General features: G+C 41.0%; 1 protein-coding gene across 5 annotated transcripts in view; it reads left to right on the top strand.

Moving 5' to 3' along the window:
• The window catches only part of Helz (helicase with zinc finger), a 145,750-nt gene that overhangs the window by 90,142 nt on the left and 35,031 nt on the right, over positions 1-20,577 (top strand). For all 5 annotated transcript variants that reach the window (XM_041635671.1, XM_041635670.1, XM_041635667.1 and 2 more), the window contains 5 exons: positions 3,278-3,461; positions 5,315-5,543; positions 15,897-16,101; positions 19,188-19,239; positions 20,340-20,530. In XM_041635671.1, the coding sequence (XP_041491605.1) occupies positions 3,278-3,461; positions 5,315-5,543; positions 15,897-16,101; positions 19,188-19,239; positions 20,340-20,530 (861 nt within the window). The remainder of the gene's footprint in view (positions 1-3,277; positions 3,462-5,314; positions 5,544-15,896; positions 16,102-19,187; positions 19,240-20,339; positions 20,531-20,577) is intronic.

Raw genomic sequence — 20,577 nt, 5'->3', positions numbered from 1 at the left:
CAGATTTGTTTATCTGTGAATGTCTTTATTTTCCCTCTGTTTTGAAAGTTTTGCTAGATGTAAGGTCAGTCCCCGCCACCATACTGAATTTCCCTCCTCTTCTTACTGATGAGAAGTTATCTGTTTATTGTTAGTGTCCCTTTGTAAATATGGCTGGTTTTCTTTTCCTGTTCTCAAGGTTTCATTTTTGTCTTTGATTTTGAGCATTTTGACTGTGATATGTCTAGGTGCACATTTTAGTATATATCTTAACTTGAAATTCATTGTATTTATATGTGTTTTTAATCAGGGAAAGACATATTTTAGCCACCATTTCCTTGGACATTTTTATTAGGATGTATTAATTGTAAAGAGTAACCGGTTTCCTCATGCATGTGTATTAAGTGTTTTGGTCATGTTTACTCCTTTTCCTTTTCTTACTTCTTCTGATAATCATCCTTCTACATCCGCACCATTTCTTATCTCCTAGATTTTACATGTCCACAACAACAGACCATTTGTCTTTGTGAAATTGGCTTATTTCACCTTTAATATGATGATCTAGTTCTTTCATTTCCTGCCCCCCAACCCTCTATTTTTTCCCCTTTAATGGCTGAATAAAACTCAATTTTTGGTAGGCGTATATACAAACACGCACATATTGTGTGTTTGTTTTTATTTCTCTGTATAGTCGTGGCTGTCCTGGAACTTGCTCTATAGACCAGGCTGGTCTTGAACTCACAGAGATCCACCTGCCTCTGCCTGCCAAATTCTGAGATTAAATGTGTCTGCCACCATGACCAGCCTTATTTTCTTTGATTATGTTTAATTTTTTTCCTTCTCTCTATCTGATTTTCTTTAATATTAGAACACATTGGAGCTTAATGATGTCTCTTTGGTAATTTTTCTTCAGTGACTTTCCTCACTTTACGTTGTATTCTCTAACTTGCCTTTTTGTTTGATGAGCTCTTCTGTCAGCACAGACCTGTTGAATCCTGCTAGTATCTTTTTTCATGTCAGTTATCTTAGTTTTAGTTCTTTGGGGCATGAATTGTGATCCAACTGAAGTTGTTGGTTTTTTTTTTTTTTGGCAGTGTTGCCACTTTCTGAGCTTACTTTTAAAAATTTTATTTATTAAGTGTCTGTCAGCCACCCAGGATTGGTGCTTGGAAACAAACTTGGGTCTTCTGGAAGACTAGAAAGTACCGTTAGCTGCTGAACCATCTCCCCAGCCTCCAGGAGGAATCTTTTGCATTTAGACCAAGGGAAGTTGGGATCCACTGATGCTCACTGGCCACCAAATGTGCAAAGGATAGGGTTTTTGTCCTGAGAAGGACTGCACTCTTCTCCTGCTGTCGTCTTCAGATCTCCCCTGGGCTGTAGGAGATAGGAACAGGGGTTCAGGATCTACCCAGCTGCCACCACCTGCTCAGTACAGTCCTTTTGCAGTAGGGAACTGTGGAAAATAGAGTCCACCAGTGTTTACCAGTTACTAAAGCCTCCTGTAATAGCTTCTTCAACATAGGGATTTGAGGGAGATGGAAATTTGCTGCTGAAGCAGTTCTGGAAGCAGTCCCCAGTGTGGTTGCCCAGCCTCTCTTTCTTACTGAGGGGCTGCAGATTTCATTAAATAGATGTTTCCCTCTTGCTTGTAAGCTCTTGGATCAATCTCTAGGGTCTTTGCTGAGTTTGGCTAGGCTATAACAGTTCTATTGGGAGGCAGTTTTCATTTTGTTACCATTTTATCCTACTTAGAATGTAGGAACAGAGGGATAGGGTGGGGCAGTGGTTAGGTTGTTGTTTCATGTAGAGACTGTTGGGGTTTTGCAACAGAACATCTTCTGTGTTTCATTTACCCCATATCTGTCCATACAGGCAAAGCCATGCTTCTCATATTCCTTATTGCAGTAGACATTGTAACTTCAAATAGAAATTGTTAGTAAATACTGAATAAATATAGTTAAAAGACATTTAAAATTTCTACTTCAGCTATACAACATTAGAGTATTGCCTGATTTTGGATTGACCTTGCCAGATAGATAGACAGATGAATATGTGGAAGGAAGGAAGGTAGAAAGGAAGGAAAGAAAGATGGGTGGATGGATAGATAGAAGGATAAATGGGAAGAAAGAACGAAAAATACTTGCCAGATAGATAGACAGACAGATAGTAGGTAAGTAGATAAGTATATAGGTAGGTAGATAGACAGATATGATTGTTTTCTAAGTAATAATCTATTTTTGATCAATTCATTGAGATAATGTAGACAAACTGTACTAAAAACCCTATATAACCTGGCAAGTAGGGGCCCAGCAACTTGCTGTCTGAAATGTGTGGGAATTCCTGTGATGGCTTTGCTGTACTTGTACCACAGTAGGCAGCAGGTTCTGAAAGTTTCTTTGAAATTTGTCTTAGTCCCAGCTGAGGGCTGTGTCACATAACAACTGTTGGAAATGCCCTACTTAGTTGTATCAGTAGGTCACAATGAGGACAATACCAGGTCTTGTCCTCCTGGGACTCAGTGGAATCTTCTGGTTGGTTGAGTAGTTTCTTGGCTTGCTCTAGAGTAGACTGAGAAGCACCAGAGTGGTGTGGATTTGCTTCCCTGCTTTACCTACATTCTTGATTCTACCCTGTTTTTCTGTGACACTCCAGGTCTTTACTTTAAGAATGGGACATGTGGAAAATGTAGCCACTTGCTCAGCACATTTTCTTGTTTTCAATGTTTCCTAGTCACAATATTATAGGATTTTGTTGTAAGGAGGCATCTTGTTCATTTCCCGGCTCCATACTACCAAAATAATCACACAGAAACAGTATTAATTAAATCACTGCTTGGCCCATTAGCTCTAGCTTCTTATTTGCTAACTCTTACATCTTAATTTAACCCATCTTCATTAATCTGTTCATTACCATGAGGTCATGGCCTACCAGCAAAGTTTCAGCATGTCTGTCTCCAGCGGTGGCTTTTTGGCTTCTCCCTGATTCTGCTTCCTTTCTCCTAGCATTCAGTTTAGTTTTCCCTGCCTAGCTCTGCTCTACCCTATTATAGGCCCAAAAGAACTTAATAACCAACAGTATTCACAGCATACAGGGGGGAATCTCACATCAGGATTTTACTGTTTGAAATGTGAATGCAGTGTTACCTTTCTTACTATGTTTGTGTCAGGAATGCTCTATTCTCTTTAGTGGATTGGTTTCTAAATGGCATTTGCTAAAATGCAGGCATGTAACAGTCTGTTACCATATTCTTTGCTCAAACCCCAGTGGTAATTTTCACAAGTATGTTTGTTTAAAGGTATTTGAAGTCGTGGAACGTGTAGAGGAGCTAAGAAGGAAGTGGCCAGTAGCATGGGGGAAGTTAGATGACGGCAGTATTGGTGTGGTGACTCCATATGCTGATCAGGTGTTTAGGATACGTGCTGAACTTCGGAAAAAGAGACTATCTGATGTGAATGTAGAAAGGGTGCTAAATGTTCAAGGTAAGTGTTAACTGTAATGAACTACATTATTCAAATGTCTTAAAGTGTGTCCAGATTGGAATTTTTAATTCTATTAAATAATCTTAGATCTTTAAGAACTATGATATAAAGAAAGAAAGAAAAGAAATTTCCTTACTCTTTTGGGCCAGCAATGATATATTGATTTCCTGCCAAGCTCTTTAATACTAAATTTGCATGTTTATTAAAATTGCAATACCAAGTAAAAATAGTAATAACAAATTGAATTTTCTATCACTACAGTTATATGATGTCACAGATATCTATGATATAACAATATGCAACATAATACATTCTGTTGTACTGTATTTGGGAACTAATTTGAAATATTTTATCTGTAGACCTCCTTAAGCCAGCAAACGTGTTTTTACTATTCATGAAATGAGTTATTATAAACTTTGTGCCTTTAAATACATGAAGCAGTGTGATAATGTGAGCACTAGAAAAGCCCCAGGGATGTTAGGTACATGATGTGACAGGAAGGGTCATCCAGTGTCTGGATCATGGGGAGCAAGGGCTCCCCTCTACCCCCATTCATGGCACACTCAGTTGGGTATTTCAGTAATGAGCACAAATGCTCACAGGGTAAATGTAGGTCAACTGATGCTCTATTCTGTGTCCACATGAATGAGGAGCAGATGAAGATGAAGGGCTAGAGAAGAGAAAACTGAACCTGATATTAGCACTGTTGTCAAATGTTTGGATCCCTAACTCCATCAGGCTTCTTTGTGACATCAGCCATGTCTGTCCAGTCTGGCAGGAGAGTAAATGGCCCTGCTTCCAGGAAGAAGCTTCTTGTGTAGGGTGGATGTTTGGCTAGATAATCTCAAAGATTGGTCCCAGCAATAATGATTAGGAGAAAACATTAAGCTAGGGTGGTGGTACATACCTGTGATCTGAGCATTCAAAAGGCTGAGACAGACAGATCATCAGGAGTTTCACAGCAGGCTGGACTACACAGTGGATTTAGGACCAACCTTGACAATTTAGCAAGGTTCTGTTTTTAAAAGCAAAACAATTATCATAATAACTTTTTTGGTGTGGTAAAATACCAATAAAAAACTTCAGCATTTTGAGCATTTTCATGAGAGCAGTTCAGTGGCAAGCGGTACCTTCATTCCTGTGGTATATCACCACAGCTATCACCACCACCACCCATCACTAGAGCTGTCTGTCTTCCCAAACTGAGGCCCTGCGCCCATTAAGACCTCCCATTCTTCTCCAGTCCTCGGCCAGCACTATTCTGTTCTCCCTTCTCTCTGTGTGAATTTCCCTACTTTAGGGCCTCATCTAATTAGACTAAGATAGTGCAGCTTGAATAGTTCTTGCTCACAGTGCTTGGGGCAGGCGTACTTTAGATCTCACAGCTGTCCTCTAATTTAGGGCTTAAAAAAGCTCACATTGTAGCTGTCCTTCTGTGACTAGGTTTTGTTCACTTAACTCAGTGCCTCTAAGGTTCATTCATGTTGTAGCATGTGCCAGCCTAGTAACTTACTGTGTGTAATTACACCAGTGTGTCTGTGGACACTGGGTCACACTTTTTGGCATCGTGAGCAAGGCTTCAGTGAGCATGGGCGCTAAGTTCTCATGGAGACCTTGCTTGCAGTGTGGGGGTTTTCTCTGAGGTGGTCTTGCTGAATCAGATGGGCACTCTGTCATTTTTGAGGTCCTGCCACGGTTTTCCAGAGCAGCCGCGCATCTCACAGCTCTGCACAGGTTGGGATTCCTCACGTCTCGCCAGCACTTGTGCTTCAGCAATCATGACTTTAAAGATGTGGGATTTATTCTGTCAGAGATTCAGTGATGATCTCGCCTTTTTTTCCAATTTTTTGTAGGAAAGCAATTCAGAGTTCTGTTTCTTAGCACAGTGCGTACACGCCACACTTGCAAGCATAAGCAGACGCCAATTAAAAAGAAAGAGCAACTTCTGGAAGACTCCACTGAGGACTTAGATTATGGTTTTTTATCTAACTACAAACTTCTCAATACTGCCATCACAAGAGCACAGTCCCTGGTTGCTGTGGTGGGAGACCCCATTGCTCTGTGCTCTATCGGAAGGTGTAGGTAAGTCTGTGTTACTGAACTGAGAGACTCAAAATGGGAAATATGGAAGAATTTGCACCCTTATGCATGTATTTATCTGTATGACTTCATGGTGAATTAAAATCAGGCTTACTGATAATGTTACCTGACACCCAGTATTAGTGAGAGATATTTTATTTAGTGCCTGTTCATGGTATATGTGTAACTGTAGATTCAGACAGCCAGTAGCCAGCAGATACTCCCCGTGTCTGTGTTCTCTGCACTCCTCTAGCTGGAGACAGTCGGTGAGCAAAGACACATCTGTCTCTGTGGTGCTTACACTTTATTTGGTAGGAAATGAAGGCTGACAACAAATTAAATAAGATCATTGCATAGTATTTACTAAATAAATTAATACCAAAAAAAAAAAAATGAGAGCATAGGGAGCTTTTAGGAGTGACAGGTGAGATAAAGTGGTTTGGGACCAGAAAGGATGTGGTCAGAGGAGCCTCCCCACCAAGCTGACTCAGATGACTTTGGAAGTGCCAGGGTGAGCTTTGCATACCAGCAGCTGAAGTGCTGTAGGAAGAGGGGCCAGCTGGTGCCAGAACCCTGAGGTGGGGTATGTGTGTGTGTATCTTTGGACAAGTTTAAATTTTTTACTGTCTACTACCTTTTATCTTCTCCTTGCTTCATTGTTTTCATTTCTTAAAAACTTAATTTTATTATTAAATTTATTTTTTACAATTTAATACATGTTTATAATATAGTCTAATAAAACTCAGTTCCAAGTTTTGATGAATTTTGTAGTCATTTTCTTTTAAGGCTTTTGTTTGTTTGTTCATTTGTGTCAAGACAGAGTTTCTCTGTGTATCCCTGACTGTCCTGGAACTTGCTCTGTAGGTCAGGCTGGCCTAGAACTCACAGAGATCCTCTCCTTCTGCTTCTTGAGTGCTGGGATTAAAGGCATGCACAGTCATGTCCTTTGCAGGGCTTCTTAATTTAAATAATTTTTATGTCTGGTTAAAATTAAAATACCTTAAAATTAAGGGAATAGAAGTAAGTGACCATAACTTGTTTTAGGGTAATTTTATTATTCATTATGCTATAAGTAAGAACAATGGTTCTACTAAAATATAGCTGAAATACCATCTAGACATTTTCTGTACAGTTGTGATCTTGACCAGTTAAGAATGTAAACTGTATGAAGCCAGGACTATAAGATTCAACTTTTGCAGCATTGAAAAACCGCTAAAAAATAATTTTTAAAGAAATTTATAATATTCTGTTATGAAAAAGAGAGAAATATGCTAGAGGACTAATTGCATTTTATAGGTGTGACAAAACCTGCCTATAAATTCTTTCCTGTAGTCTATCTTATAATTCATTTTTATTTTAAATTATGCATATGTGTATATTTGTGTATGGGTATGTGCATGTGAGGGCAGGTGTCTGGAGTTACAGGTGTTTATGAGTCACCTGACATGGGTGCTGGGAACCACACTCATATCCTTTGGGAGAACAGCAAGTGTTTTTTTGTTAGTTTGGTTGGTTTGGTTTTTTCGAGGCAGGGTTTCTCTGTGTAATAGGCCGTCTTGGAACTCACTCTGCCTCTGCCTCCTGAGTGCTGAGATTAAAGGCATGCACCACCACCACTGCCCAGCAAGTGCTCTTAGCCACTGAGCTGTGACTGCAGCCTCTGCATCTATGCTTGAGATAGGAATCTCTCACTGAACCTGGAGCTCACCAGTTTGCTAGTCTGACTGGTTAGGACCCTGCCTGCCCAACTCCACCTTTGTCCTCTCGCCCCCCACTCCTCAGCACCGGGATTACAGGCCTGGGCCTCCATACTGAACCATCTTTAGCCCCGAGTCATTCATACAGCTCCAAATTAGTAGAATCTTCTATAGGGGAAAGCTGCTAACAAAAGAATCCACTTTTTTTTTTTTTTGCTTTTGTTTTTGTTTTTTAGGTTTTTGCTGTAGTTTTAGAGCCTGTTCTGGAACTAGCTCTTGTAGACCTGGCTGGCCTCGAACTCACAGAGATCTGCCTGCCTCTGCCTCCCAAGTGCTGAGATTAAAGGTGTGTGCCACCACTGCCCAGCCAACCTTTTCTTTTTAAAAGTAAAGCTCATAGGTTTCATAGCTCACCTAGGAGCAGTTCTGTGGTCACATGACATCACTTTTATGTCTAAAAATTTGTCATTTGTTTACAATCATTAATGACAAAATCTGGATAAAGGAATGTATGATATATGTGTGGGCTTTAATACTACAGCACATATACAGATGTCCACAGGTAACTGTGTAGTTGGGTCTCCCCTTCCACCTTTACATGAGCTCCAGGGATTACACTTGGATTATCATGTTGGCACAGCCAGCACTTTTACTGACTAAGCCATCTCACCAGTCAAGGCCAAGAATATTAATGAGTCTCCTAATTTTATTCACATCCTGAGAATTGTGCTTTAGTTCCTCAACTGTCTATCCAAAGCGTGTTGGTTAGAATGTTGCAGTCTCTTGCCATTTGTGTTTATGATTAAATAATATAGAATGGGAGGATGTGTATGCAAACAGTTCTGTACTCTTAGGGGGATGAATGGCAGAGTAGCATGGAACCACATTACTGTGGGCTCTCCTAGTAAGTAATTCTGAGTATTTAGCAGCCTGAATGTTGTTGAAGAAGCTATATTACATTTTCTGTGGCCACACTGAACAGCACAGAATTAGCAGTTTTAGTCTTTCTCTGATATGAACTGTCACTTTCTCCAAGCAGATTGATGAAGAATTCTTCCTAGGGCCTGCTGTCACGTTGCACAGGGCTAATTTTTAACTTTAGGCCAAGTCTACTGATGGCTCATTTTGAACTGAATCTCGGTTACCAAGGACTGCAAATAATTCATGTGCTAAGCCAGCTGTTTGCAGGGGAGTAATACAGTGTTCAGTAGAGCAAGAGATTACACGGTGAGAATGTTGATTGCCTCTTTCATTTGGATAGTTTAATTCATGGTTCCAGCTCAAGAGTTGGTAGTAAAAATATCAGTAATAATAACGTTGCCAACCAACTAATACAGCTAATATTACAGGCCAAGTCCAGGGGATGTGCTGTGACTCCCTAATCCTGTGAGAATGGAGAAGTGGATTCTGTGTAGTTTGACCTCTTCAGCACCCTCCCACTTTGCATGCTGTTTATTAGAAAGTAACATGCTTGTCTCAGGTGTTACTGGTTTTCAGGAAAGGATTTATGTGTATTACACCAGCTTGATCTATTCTTTTTGTTGTTGTTATTTTTAACAGAATTTGTCCATTAGACTGAAGTAGATACAATGAACTTCTTCCTCCCCACTAGCAAATATTAATCCAGCAGCTGCTCTTGTCCACCACCTCTGTCAGGTGCTGCCTTGTGTACTCTGCACACATTGCCCTATTTAGTCAAACCAACAACCGAACAGCAAGCCGTTTTCCTTTCATTTTGAATGGGCAGCCTGATGGAGTGAGTTTAAGTAAAACTACTCAAGGCTTCATGTGGTTCATGAAAACAGTGTCAGAAATAACTTCAGAACTCAGGCCCTTCTCAGACATCCGCCTTGCCCATGAAGAAATGACATGTTTTGCACATGACAAATCTGTGCCAAGTGTCAGGGTGGTGACACAATGGTGACGTTGTTCCACATCCCAGCCTTGAGGAATTCTTTCTTACAACTGGATTCCATCATTAACACATTTCACTAACTTGGTAAATAGCAACATATTTAATGCACATGTAGACTGTGACCCAAGGACAGCGAGGGAATACTTATTTGGTGTATGTATGTGTGCACACATGTATGAGTTTTGGACTTGTGTGAGTTTGTGTGCATGTATGTGTGTTTCTGTGTCTCTGTGTGTATCTTGGTGTGTATGTGTGCGTGTTCACATGACTTTTCAGGTTTTACCAGTGAATGTAGAACCAAAGCTAACACAAAGTCCAAAGCATATTTAGTTTGGTTCGTGCTTCCTTTACTTATTACAAGTCATGTTCAGCTGGAGAGGTTGTCTCAGCCAGGAAGGTACTTGCCACAGAGGCATGAGAACCTGAGTCCAATTTCCAGGCCTCCCCCAAACCCCAAATAAATCCAGGTGCTCCAGATGCTGGCCAATGAGAGACCCTGTCTTAAAAAACAATAGCAAAGCAAGGTTGACTACTCCTGACGTTGACCTCTGGCCTTCATCCCTTTGCCCTCACTCACATACACAAAATGTAGCATTATGTCTTCTCAGATCCAGGAAATTAAGTAGCAGTGCATAGACGTAAGTGGCTTTCTAGCTAACATTTCTCTTTAAAAAATGGTCAGCGTAATAAGAGATTGCCATAGTAGGGAGACTGCCAAGAATGGTGAAGCCTTTACCTACAGTGGTGAGATCTCATCCCCAGAGTACGGTTGAAATTCTCACATGCGCTTCCACTTCCTGTGTTGGAAATGCCTGATGGGCGAAGGAAAGAGCTGACCCCACAAGTTGTCCTTTGACCTCCACTCACGTGCCGTGGCCCGCACTCATACACACACAGTCAAAGTGTAATACTTTATCTTAAAGAGCTTTTATGGAGAAGAAAACTCAAAATTCTTTTAGCTTTAAAACTAAGAATTTTGGGAACAGGCAAGATAGCTCAGTAGTAAAGGCCTTTGCCATATAAGCCTAGAGACCCATGTAAAGGGGAGAGCCAGTGTCACAAAGTCCTCTGGCTTCCACATACACGTCATAGAACGTGCTCCCACTAAAAAGCCAGGACTTACTTTGTAGGAAGTAGTACACACTTACTTACCTGAGCTGTACGAGGCCCTGGGTGACTCTTCAGCACCTCCATTCCCTGTGTTTTTCTCTGAAAGTTTAGAAGTGAGAAGCTTGAGAAACATGATGAGGAATGATAGTCATAGTGTTTGTTCTGTGCACGGGGAAGCCAGTACAAAAGAGAAACGTTCCAGAGGTCACTGCACATTGCAGCTACTGGGACAGAACCAGGGCCTTTTGCTCTGTCTATGGGACCTGAAGATAAGTCAGGTCTAGAATATAAATTCCATCTTTTGAAACTCGATTTATTTATAGTGTTTAGAATGCTTCTGACATGGTGTCCTTTAAGCCAGGTGTGGTGGCTTCTGCCTGTAATCCTAGCAATTGGAAGGTTGAGGCAGTAAGATTGTTTGAGTTCCAGGCCAGCTTGGGCTAGAGAGTGAGACACTGTCTTAAACAACTACAGCAGTAATAGCAAAAAGACACCCCCCCCCTAAAAAAAAAGATGAAAAACATCCTATAGCTGAAAGATTATTTGATTATGATCTCTGGGGTTAATGAACCGTTTTCCATGAAATGTGAGGTTCTTTGACATTTTTGCTTAATTCAGTGTTGTTTCAGCTCCTACACAAAGCTGAGGTCCATATGGGTATGGGATGTGAAATTTAAGAAGGTAGCTTAAGGGGCGGGAGAGATGGCTCATCGGATAAAAGCACCAGCTGCTCTTCTAGAGGGCCTGCGTTTGATTCCCAGCACCCATGTGGCAGCTCACAGCTGTCTGTAACACCAGTCCCAAGGGATCTGATACCTCTTCTTCTGGCTTCTGTGGGCACCCAGCACAGATATATATGTAGGCAAAACACCCATACCTACAAACTAATAAAATTATCAAGACATCTTAAAATAGCATATTCTAAGAACATCGCACCGTTTAAACTGGAAGTGAAACTATGTAAAGTGGAGTTGATATTACAGGCAGAATAACAAAGAATCCACTGGGTCTGGGGAGATGGCTCAATGGTTAAGAGTGCTTGCTGCTCTTCCAGAGGACCAGAGTTCAGCTCCCAGCACCCATGTCAGGCAGCCCATAACTTCCTATAACTTCAGCTCTAGGGGATCCATCATCTCTTCTGGCCTCTCTGGGCATTTGAACACATGTGACATGCGCGCGCGCACACACACACACACACACACACACACACACACACACACAAATCATGAGATGGATGTGGTAACCCACACCTTTAATCCCAGTACTTACATCCGAGTTCCAGGCTAGCTAGGGATAGGTAGAGCCTGTCTGAAGTAAATAAATTCCTTGTACTTTGTCTTGAAGTACAACACAAATTGAAATGTCAAGCTATGAAACTGATGCTTTATCAATCAGACCTGAAATTTTTTCTTTTGAATATTGTATAGTGGAGCTGTGTTGGTATTTGAATGTTGTAAAAGGTCTACGGAGGGGGGCTGGAGAGATGGCTCAGAGGTTAAGAGCACTGACTGATCTTAAGGAGGTCCTGAGTTCAATTCCCAGCAACCACATGGTGGCTCACAACCATCTGTAATGAGATCTGGTGGCCTTTTCTGGCCTGCAGGCATGCAAGGAGGCTGAATACTGTGTATACAATCAATAAAAAAATCTTTTTTTTTAAAAAAAAAAAGGTCTATGGAGTTTTAGATCATAACTACTGTATTGGAAATAATCCTTTCTTAGGTTTTCTTCTATCATTACAACAACGAATTGTATTTTTTAGGTGGAGAATCGTAGAGGAGGTCTTCCAGAGTCCTTCTCTGGCCTCCACATGTGTACAGGGACTTGGACATACATGCACACACACTACACACCACACATGTACACTCAAGCACATAAACATATGCAAACTTGATTCATTTAGGAAGATTCTGTCTTAGCTACTTTTCTATTGCTGTGCTAAGTCAACCATAACCAAGACAGCTTATAAAGAATTAATTTGCGTTTCACAGCTCCAGAGGAGTAGAGTTCATGAATATCATGGTGGGAAGTCTGGCTGTATGCAAGCATGTCATTGGAACAGTAGCGGGGAACTTACATCTTGATTCACAGCAGGAGGCAGGGCCTTTGGAATATCAATACTCATTTGCATTGGGATACCTTCTAATTATTTCTGAATAGTTCTACCAAGTGGGCTATATGTATTTAAACCATTATACATTTTGTTCTTAAAACACAAAATGAAGGATAACTTTTCGGTGTGCACTTCTAGCAGAACATAGCTCCTGTAACCAAACGATTATCTTCCTAGCCCGTGTGACGTGCTCAGAAGTCCCCAAGTGTGCATGTCTTACTTTCCCTTTTCTTTATACTTTGGATTATTTGCCTAGACCTATCTCTTAAAGTCATCTTTAAAAAGTAGGACTGAAGGCCTAGCGTGGTGCTTAGCAAGTAAAAGCATTTGGTGTGCAAGCTTGACAACCTTACTTTGACCATCAGAACTCATGACAGAAAGAGAACTAACTAATTGGGGTTGTCTTCTGATCTCCATATACACACAGCTACATGTGCCTGTACTTAAACACATGCATCCACAAATAAGACGGTAAAACACAGCTGTAAAGAAACACAGTTCAGAATTAATTGCATTTAAAACTGTCGTCACCCATACCTGCTCATGCGTTAACTTTTTATCATAAACTTATCCCTGATGCTTTTGAAGCCTTCTTGATTACTTAATGTCCATCTGGTCGTTGGGATGCTAACTGGGGAAGAAATCATATCACATGTCTTCAACGGCATAATCTATTATTCTAACCTCATAGGTACACGTTTTTATACTAATAGTCAATCATGTTAAACTTTCTTCATGTTGCTTTTGGTAATATTTATTTCACGTTTGGAGATTCATTCCCAAACCTTTAATAGCATACAACTGTGACCAGTGTGCCTTTTTGTTTTTGTTTTGTATGTTATAGATTTGTTTATTTTATGTTTAGCACTCAGGAGTATTTCTCACTTTTGTATATTTTCCTTTTCTTCTTTAAGTTAGCATATGAAGTCATGGGTCTCATGGCATGTGTGTGTGTATGTGTTAGTGTAATGATTCTCAATCTACCTAATGCTGTGTCCCTTTAGTAACAGTTCCTTGTGTTGTGGTGACCCCCAATCACAATATTATTTTTGTTGCTACTTCATAACTGTAATTTTGCTATTGATATGAATAATAATGTAAATACCTGATATACTGGATATTTGATATGCAACCTCTGTAAAAGGGTCATTCCAACCCAAAAGGTTGAGAACCCCTGGGTTAGTACTTTGTTCTTCCTCATCCCTCTTTCCCTGTGTCCTCACCCATCCTCTATCAATCCCTTGCTGGTCCTCAGCCCCCTTCTGCTTCCATGTCACACATACTTTTTTACCCCCTTCCCTCAAGTTCTTTTATCTCATGGTTTTCTTTCTAGTTTCATGACCTCCCCTCCCACACAGATGCGCGCGCGCGTGTGTGCACACACACACACACACACACACACACACACACACACACACTTTCTGTCTCTCACTCTTTTAAATCTAGATTCTCTGTATGAGAGAATTTGTTTTTTTTAATTGTCTTTTTTTAATATTTATTTATTTATTATGTATACAATATTCTGTCTGTGTCTATGCCTGAAGGCCAGAAGAGGGCACCGGACCTCATTACAGATGGTTGTGAGCCTCCATGTGGTTGCTGGGAATTGAACTCAGGACCTTTGGAAGAGCAGGCAATGCTCTTAACCTCTGAGTCATCTCTCCAGCCCCTGATATTGTCTTTTTGAGTTTGGCTTGTTTTGCCTACTACGATGATCTCTAATCACATCTATTTTCTTGTAAAATATGATTTTGGCTCTCCTTACGGCTGAATATATATGCATGTGTGCATTCTGTCTATCTGCTGGTCTCTAGACTGGTTCCATTGCCAAACTGTTGTGAAAAGCGCAGCAGTAAATATGACGGTGCATGCATCCAGGATGTGCAGGCCTCTGTGCTGTGTCTTTGGGTGTTGTAGCTGGGTCTTGTAGTTTTGTAGTGGCTGTAGCAGTTTACATTCCCACCAGCAGCAAATGCTGTCCCCACCCCCAACATCCTCACCAGCACTGGTTGCCCCTTTTGCTTTGGTGATGACCATTCTGACTCTGCTGCGATGGAATCTTAAAGCAGTTTTAGTTTGGGTTTCCCTGACTGTGAAGGATGTTGAACACTTTTTCAAATATATATCTCTTCAGTTCATTAGCTTACTTACCAACTGGGTGAATTTTTTTAATGCTCGTAACAGTTTTGAATGTATTTTTTCTTTTCTGTATTTACAGATTTGATTAGAAAATGAATAATGGACATTGCAATTTTTTTCAGTTCCTTACTTGTATTTTCCGTAATTTATTTAGCTCTTACTACTTGGTCAATATTCTAAGTTGTGGTTATGACAAGTATCTCTAAGAGAAAACTATATGAGTAGCTGATTATTTTTGAGAATCCTCATGTGGATTATCTCCTTCATGGCTCCAGTTTATGTTTTGACTGAATCATTTTATGTAACCTAGCATATCTAGGTTCTTTTGTGCTGTGTATGTTTGTGTCTGAGTGTGTGCATGTGTGTGTGAGAGTGAGTGCATTGTATATGCATTTCCATATGTAAGCATATCTGTGGAAGTCAACGTCAGAGCATCTTCCTTACTCTCCACTCTATTATTTTAGATTTCTTTCTATTTTCGTGTCTGTATATATGGGCCACATGTGTGTGGGTGTCCACAGAGGCCAAAAGTCAGGTCGCCAGGAGCTGGAGTTGCAAGCTCTTGTGCCAGCTGATGTGGGTGATAGAAACGAAAGTTGGGTCAAGTGCTCTTCCATCTATTCCATCTTATTTTCTTGAGCGTGGGGCTTCAGTGGAACCCTTTTGGGGTATAGGTACTATACCCTAACCTTTTTGTGTGGGTATTGTCTTTCAGAACTCAAGTCTTCATGCTTTACAGCAAGTGTTTTGCCAACTGAGCCATCTCCCTAGTCCCACACAAAATTCTTTACAGTTATACTAATAAGCATATAAGTGTATTCTCTCTATATATATAGTATATAGATACAATCACTCATTACTTATTGATGAGTTCTGAGAAAGACAATTTTGAGCGATAGCCTCATCAAATGACTATCATAGCAGATATCTACACAGACTAGGACAGCCATGACATTGTCCACTGTTTTATATATGCATTGTGGTATTGGCCAAATGTACAGAGCATAAATGTTGATAGATGTGTATATTTACATGTTTCACTAGAAGTACACGGTACATGTGTACATGTGTGTGCATTGGACTAGAAGTACAGATTTTCTATAGATTCTTGAAAACCTTATTATATGGCTCACAAACACATTTCTATAATAGGGTGGAGGAGTCAAGTTTTTTGTTTTTGTGTTTTGTATGTACCATGCTCCTCGACTGACTACAGTGTGCGCATCAAACATAAGATTTGTCACTTGCTAGAAAGAGTCTGTGTCATACTCATATGAATATTAACCTTAAGCACTTGAGGTGGGCAGAATTTGAAATCATCTTTAGTTACTTCTATTCACACACGGGCGTTTGTAACCCAAATTTCTGAATCTTTTGTGCAGGAAGTTTTGGGAGCGATTTATTGCCCTGTGTCATGAAAATCATAGTCTACACGGGATCACATTTGAACAGATCAAGGCCCAGCTAGAGGCTTTAGAACTCAAGAAGACATATGTATTGAATCCACTGGCTCCTGAATTTATCCCTCGGGCTTTACGACTGCAGCACTCAGGAAACAGCAGCAGACAGCAGCAGTCATCACCCAAGGTAAAGCCCTGCTGTACACTGGCTTGTTGGGCTGCAGGTAATGTTTATATTTGCAAGGACCGTTCCCAAGATTTGGGTGAACAAATGAGAACACAGCATGGTGGGGAGCCATGCTTAATGTTGTAGTCATCCTCGGAAAGAGTGCGATAGCTGAAAAGTTCTGGCACCCTTCCTTTAACCTCCCAGCACTCCCTGCTGATAGACTTGAGGCTGGCAGATAACATGGGAATAAAAACACAGCTTAAAGGGTTACTACACATTTTATTTTGATTTAAAAAATCTGAAAACACTTACTAATTTGATTTGCTTGGAGTGTGTATATTTGTGTGTGTTTGTGTGTGTGTGTCCGTCCCATGCATAGATGAGGCAGTCAGAGGGTAACTTGATGGAGTCAGTTCTTTCAGCAAATTCCTTCACCTGCTGAGCCATCTTGCCAGCCCCAATGAGACATTTAAAAGCATGTCCATAACAAGCTACTAGGTACAGAAATTACATTCTGAAATAATGTTTGAATAAGAAAATCGTTCTAATCTTTTAAGTGGCATTTGACAGAGTTGAGACAACTTGCTGGATTCTTGAAGATGAAATGGTTCTGTAGTCTGAAAACAACTTGTTTGGAGGGGTCAGAGCTGAGGGGTGTAGGGAGGTCAAGGCCATTTTCAGTTCTGAGCCTAGTTATTTTGAGCAAAGTCAGCTCTGGCTTGTTTGCTCCAGTGCATGGGGGAAAAAACAAAAAAGCAAAAACCCTTTCTTGCAGTTAGCATCCTGAAAAGCAGACTCTGTGAATGGTACGTGTAGATTTGCTGCTGTCTGTGCTCTTAACCTCTGAGCCATCTCTCCAGCCCTATTTATTTATTTGTTATGTGTACCATAGTCTATCTGTGTGTATGCCTGCAGGCCAGAAGAGGGCACCGGACCTCGTTACAGATGGTTGTGAGCCACCATGTGGTTGCTGGGAATTGAACTCAGGACCTTTGGAAGAGCAGGCGATGCTCTTAACCGCCAAGCCATTTCTCCAGCCCATGGATTAACTTCTGTACATAGTCAGCTCTAGCTGGCTGCTACATTTTGTTTTGATTATAAGCTTCTAAACTGTATTTTGCCCAAATCAAGTGAATCTGCTGCTTACAGTTACCCATTAAATCAAAATATGGTGGGTAGCTATGTCCTTTGAGGTGCGTGGCGTGTAGTATTAGACATAAAGACATGACACCTCTTTTTGTGTGACAACCCCAGTTTGCTTTTTATTTAGTATATCACAAAGCACCCAGAGTAGTACTATCTTGTCAGCTAACAAGCTACCCACTTTAAAAGGAGAGTGAACCTCAATTATGGCTACCTTTGACTCAGCTTCCCACTGCTGCTTAACCTTACCGTTAGCACAGAGACTTAAAAAGAACACGGATTTATCAGCTTGGTTGGGATTGACTTGCTTTAGTTTCTCTGGGACCACGATATTAGCTGACAGGGCTCTTAGATGCCCAGGAAAGAATCTACTTCCATATTGATGCAGTGGTTGGCAGAATCCAGATCCCTGTGATTTTAGGACCGATATCCTCGTCTCATTGGTGGTCACGTAAGGGCAGACTAATGCATCACATGGACTATCGTTGCTTATTTAATAAAGCCCCCAGTGATGGGTATTTGGATCTTAAGCATTTATCACACATATGTATCACTCTGTGATGAACATCTGTGTCCAGATCACTCACTGATTATTTCAATTGGATAAATTTCTGGAAGTGTAATTACAGTATTAAAGTCTCTGTATGTGTTTGATGCTTCTGATCTATATTGCCAAATTGCCACCTAGCAATTAACTAAAATTTCCCACAAAATCATCAGTGTCTCCCTTTTTTTTTCAGAGAAATTGAATACTTTGAGATACTATGAATCATACTGGAAAAAAAAATCAAATCATGTTAGGTTCTTGCCCTATGAGTAGAACATGAATTTTCCTTTTTGAAAAACAACTTTCATATTTTGTCATTTCAGTTTTAGAACAATTTTAGGGTTGTTCCCACGGGATAGAAATAGTTGTATTGATTGCACATTTCATTGTAGTTCCAGCACTTGAGAGGCAGAGAGGCAGAAGGGTCACTGTGAGTTTGTGGCCAATCCATTCTCTCACAGGTTCTAGGCCAGCTAGGCTAGATAACAAAAACCAAACCAAACCAAAAGAGAAAAAATGATTAAACAGAGAATTTGAGGGGCTGGAAATATAGCTCAGGTGGGAGAGTGCTTGTCTAGCATGCACAGAGCTACCCCTAGCTTTGTAAGCATAAAACTGAGCGTGGTGACCACACCTGCAGGCAGATCAGAAGTTCAAGGTCATCGTTAGCTGCATAGCCAGTTTGAGGCTAGCCTGGGGTACTTGAGACCCTGTCTTAACAAAATGGGCTAGAATGCTGACTCAGGTTAGGAAACTGCATTCATGAGGACTGGAGTTTGCATCCTCGCTCATGTGTGATAAACCTGGCACCTTCCAAACTCTGAGATGGAATACCTTCTTCTGACCATTTTGTCTAAGCACCTACCCACAGCTCTGCTCATGCATGCACTTGTGTGTTCGCGTGCACACACAGTAAGATAGAATAAATTTTTTAAAGAAATAATTTATTTAACTTTATTTTATGTGCATTGGTGTGAGGGTGTCAGATCTTCTGGAACTGGAGTTACAGACAGTTGTGAGCTGCCATGTAGGTGCTGGGAATTGATCTCAGGTCCTCTGGATGAGCAGCCAGTGCTCTTAACCACTGAGCCATCTCTCCAGCCCTGATAAAATAAATCTTTAAGATACAAAACCAAAAGGATTTTAGGTGTCATCAGTTTTGAAGCAGAAAACTGAAGACACAGCAGTGTTGCCAGAGAGGGCATAGAGCTAAGGAAAGTCAGCTTGATGTAGTCAGGATAATTCCTGATGACAGCCTGGGTGTTTAAAATATTCATTGTGGGTAGTTGTATTATTTTGCACATGTTGAGGAGAAGCCCTGTTCTCTAATGTTAAAACATGCTTAGGCTGTCATGTCTGTTCTCTAATGTTAAAACATGCTTAGGCTATCATGTATTTGTTTTTGTCTTTAAAGGGAAAAAGCCTTCATCATCCTCAGAGCGACCATTTCCAGAATGATGGCATTGGTGAGTAGAAGCTTTTTTTTTTTTTAAACAAAATTTGCTACAGTAAAGAGCTTTCTGTCTTTCTGTCTATCAATCTTTTCCTTCCTCTCCCCTTCCCTTTACCCCCACTTCCACCTCCATCTCTCAGGTATATACAAACACTAACTTTGTAGTCTTAGTGACTTTGTGACATGTTAATTTCTGAAAAGTGGTCAAAGTGTAGCTACTGACACTCATAGCCTTTTATACAATGTAAATCTTTGCGAGGTATTTCTATCCTATAAATGTCATACCATACACATTTCATGGTAGTTTATTAGGACGACTTTGAATACCATGTGGTACTCGGGGAGCCTTCACTCCATATGTTACTGCTGCAACCCAGTCAGAACTTGGTTCTGAGCAGCTGCCTGCTCCTAGCCTTGAGGCTGCTGCTGCGAGTTGTGCTCTCCTATTTCTCTGTCTTGAATACTCACCTCCAGCTTCTCCTAAGTTAGCACTGTGGGTTATGGAAAGTACCCTCCGCACAGCTGTGGCTGTTGTTTGAGAGCACCGTGGAGTGTTTGTTTCCTAATGTGGTTTATTCTGCATACTTGTTCTTTGGTGGAGGCATTTCATGGTTCACCTGGGAAATGTGTTTTTTGTTGGATGATGATGGGGGAGTGTCATATATCAATCTGTTGATTTCCTTGGTAGCAATAAAGAAACTGCTTGGCCCTCATAGGTTAAAACATAGGTGGGTGGAGTAAACAGAACAGAATGCTGGGAGAAAGAAGCTAAGTCAGGAGTCGCCATGGGTCTCAGCTGCTTCCGCAGCCGTAGTCTGCTTCTGCAGCCCCAGCAAGGCGCAGTGCTGAAAGGGTACAGTCTGCGCGCCCAGGGAGACCTCCGGGGGGAGGTGCCGCTGGGAGCAGTCGCCCCCAGGAGCCTCCGATTTGGGGCGGGTATCCGCAAAGCCCCATGAGAATACAGTTTCCGTGTAATTATTTCGGGTAAAGCTAGCCGTGGGGGCGGCCGGGTGCTGGGGACGCAGCCCGCCGCTCCTATTACTACAGGATGATTAGAGCATTTCTGTCAATGTGAACATCTATTGAGTCTCCTGTTTTTGGTTTGTTTTACAGTTCAACCCAATCCTTCTGTACTTATTGGCAATCCTATTAGAGCATATACTCCTCCACCCCCTCTTGGACCTCACCCAAGTTTGGGAAAATCTCCAAGCCCCGTTCAAAGAATAGATCCTCACACTGGGACAAGTATTCTTTATGTACCTGCTGTCTATGGAGGGAATGTAGTCATGTCGGTGCCTTTGCCTGTAAGTGCATGCTTTAAGTATTTTCTTCTGGATCAAGTAGTGGCAGT

Source organism: Microtus oregoni, unplaced genomic scaffold (assembly GCF_018167655.1).
Source record: "Microtus oregoni isolate MIOR12 unplaced genomic scaffold, Mior012 000048F_ref0000485, whole genome shotgun sequence".
NCBI lineage: Eukaryota > Metazoa > Chordata > Mammalia > Rodentia > Cricetidae > Microtus > Microtus oregoni.
Note: the sequence above shows the minus strand (reverse complement) of the source record. Positions and strands in the feature narration are given on the sequence as shown.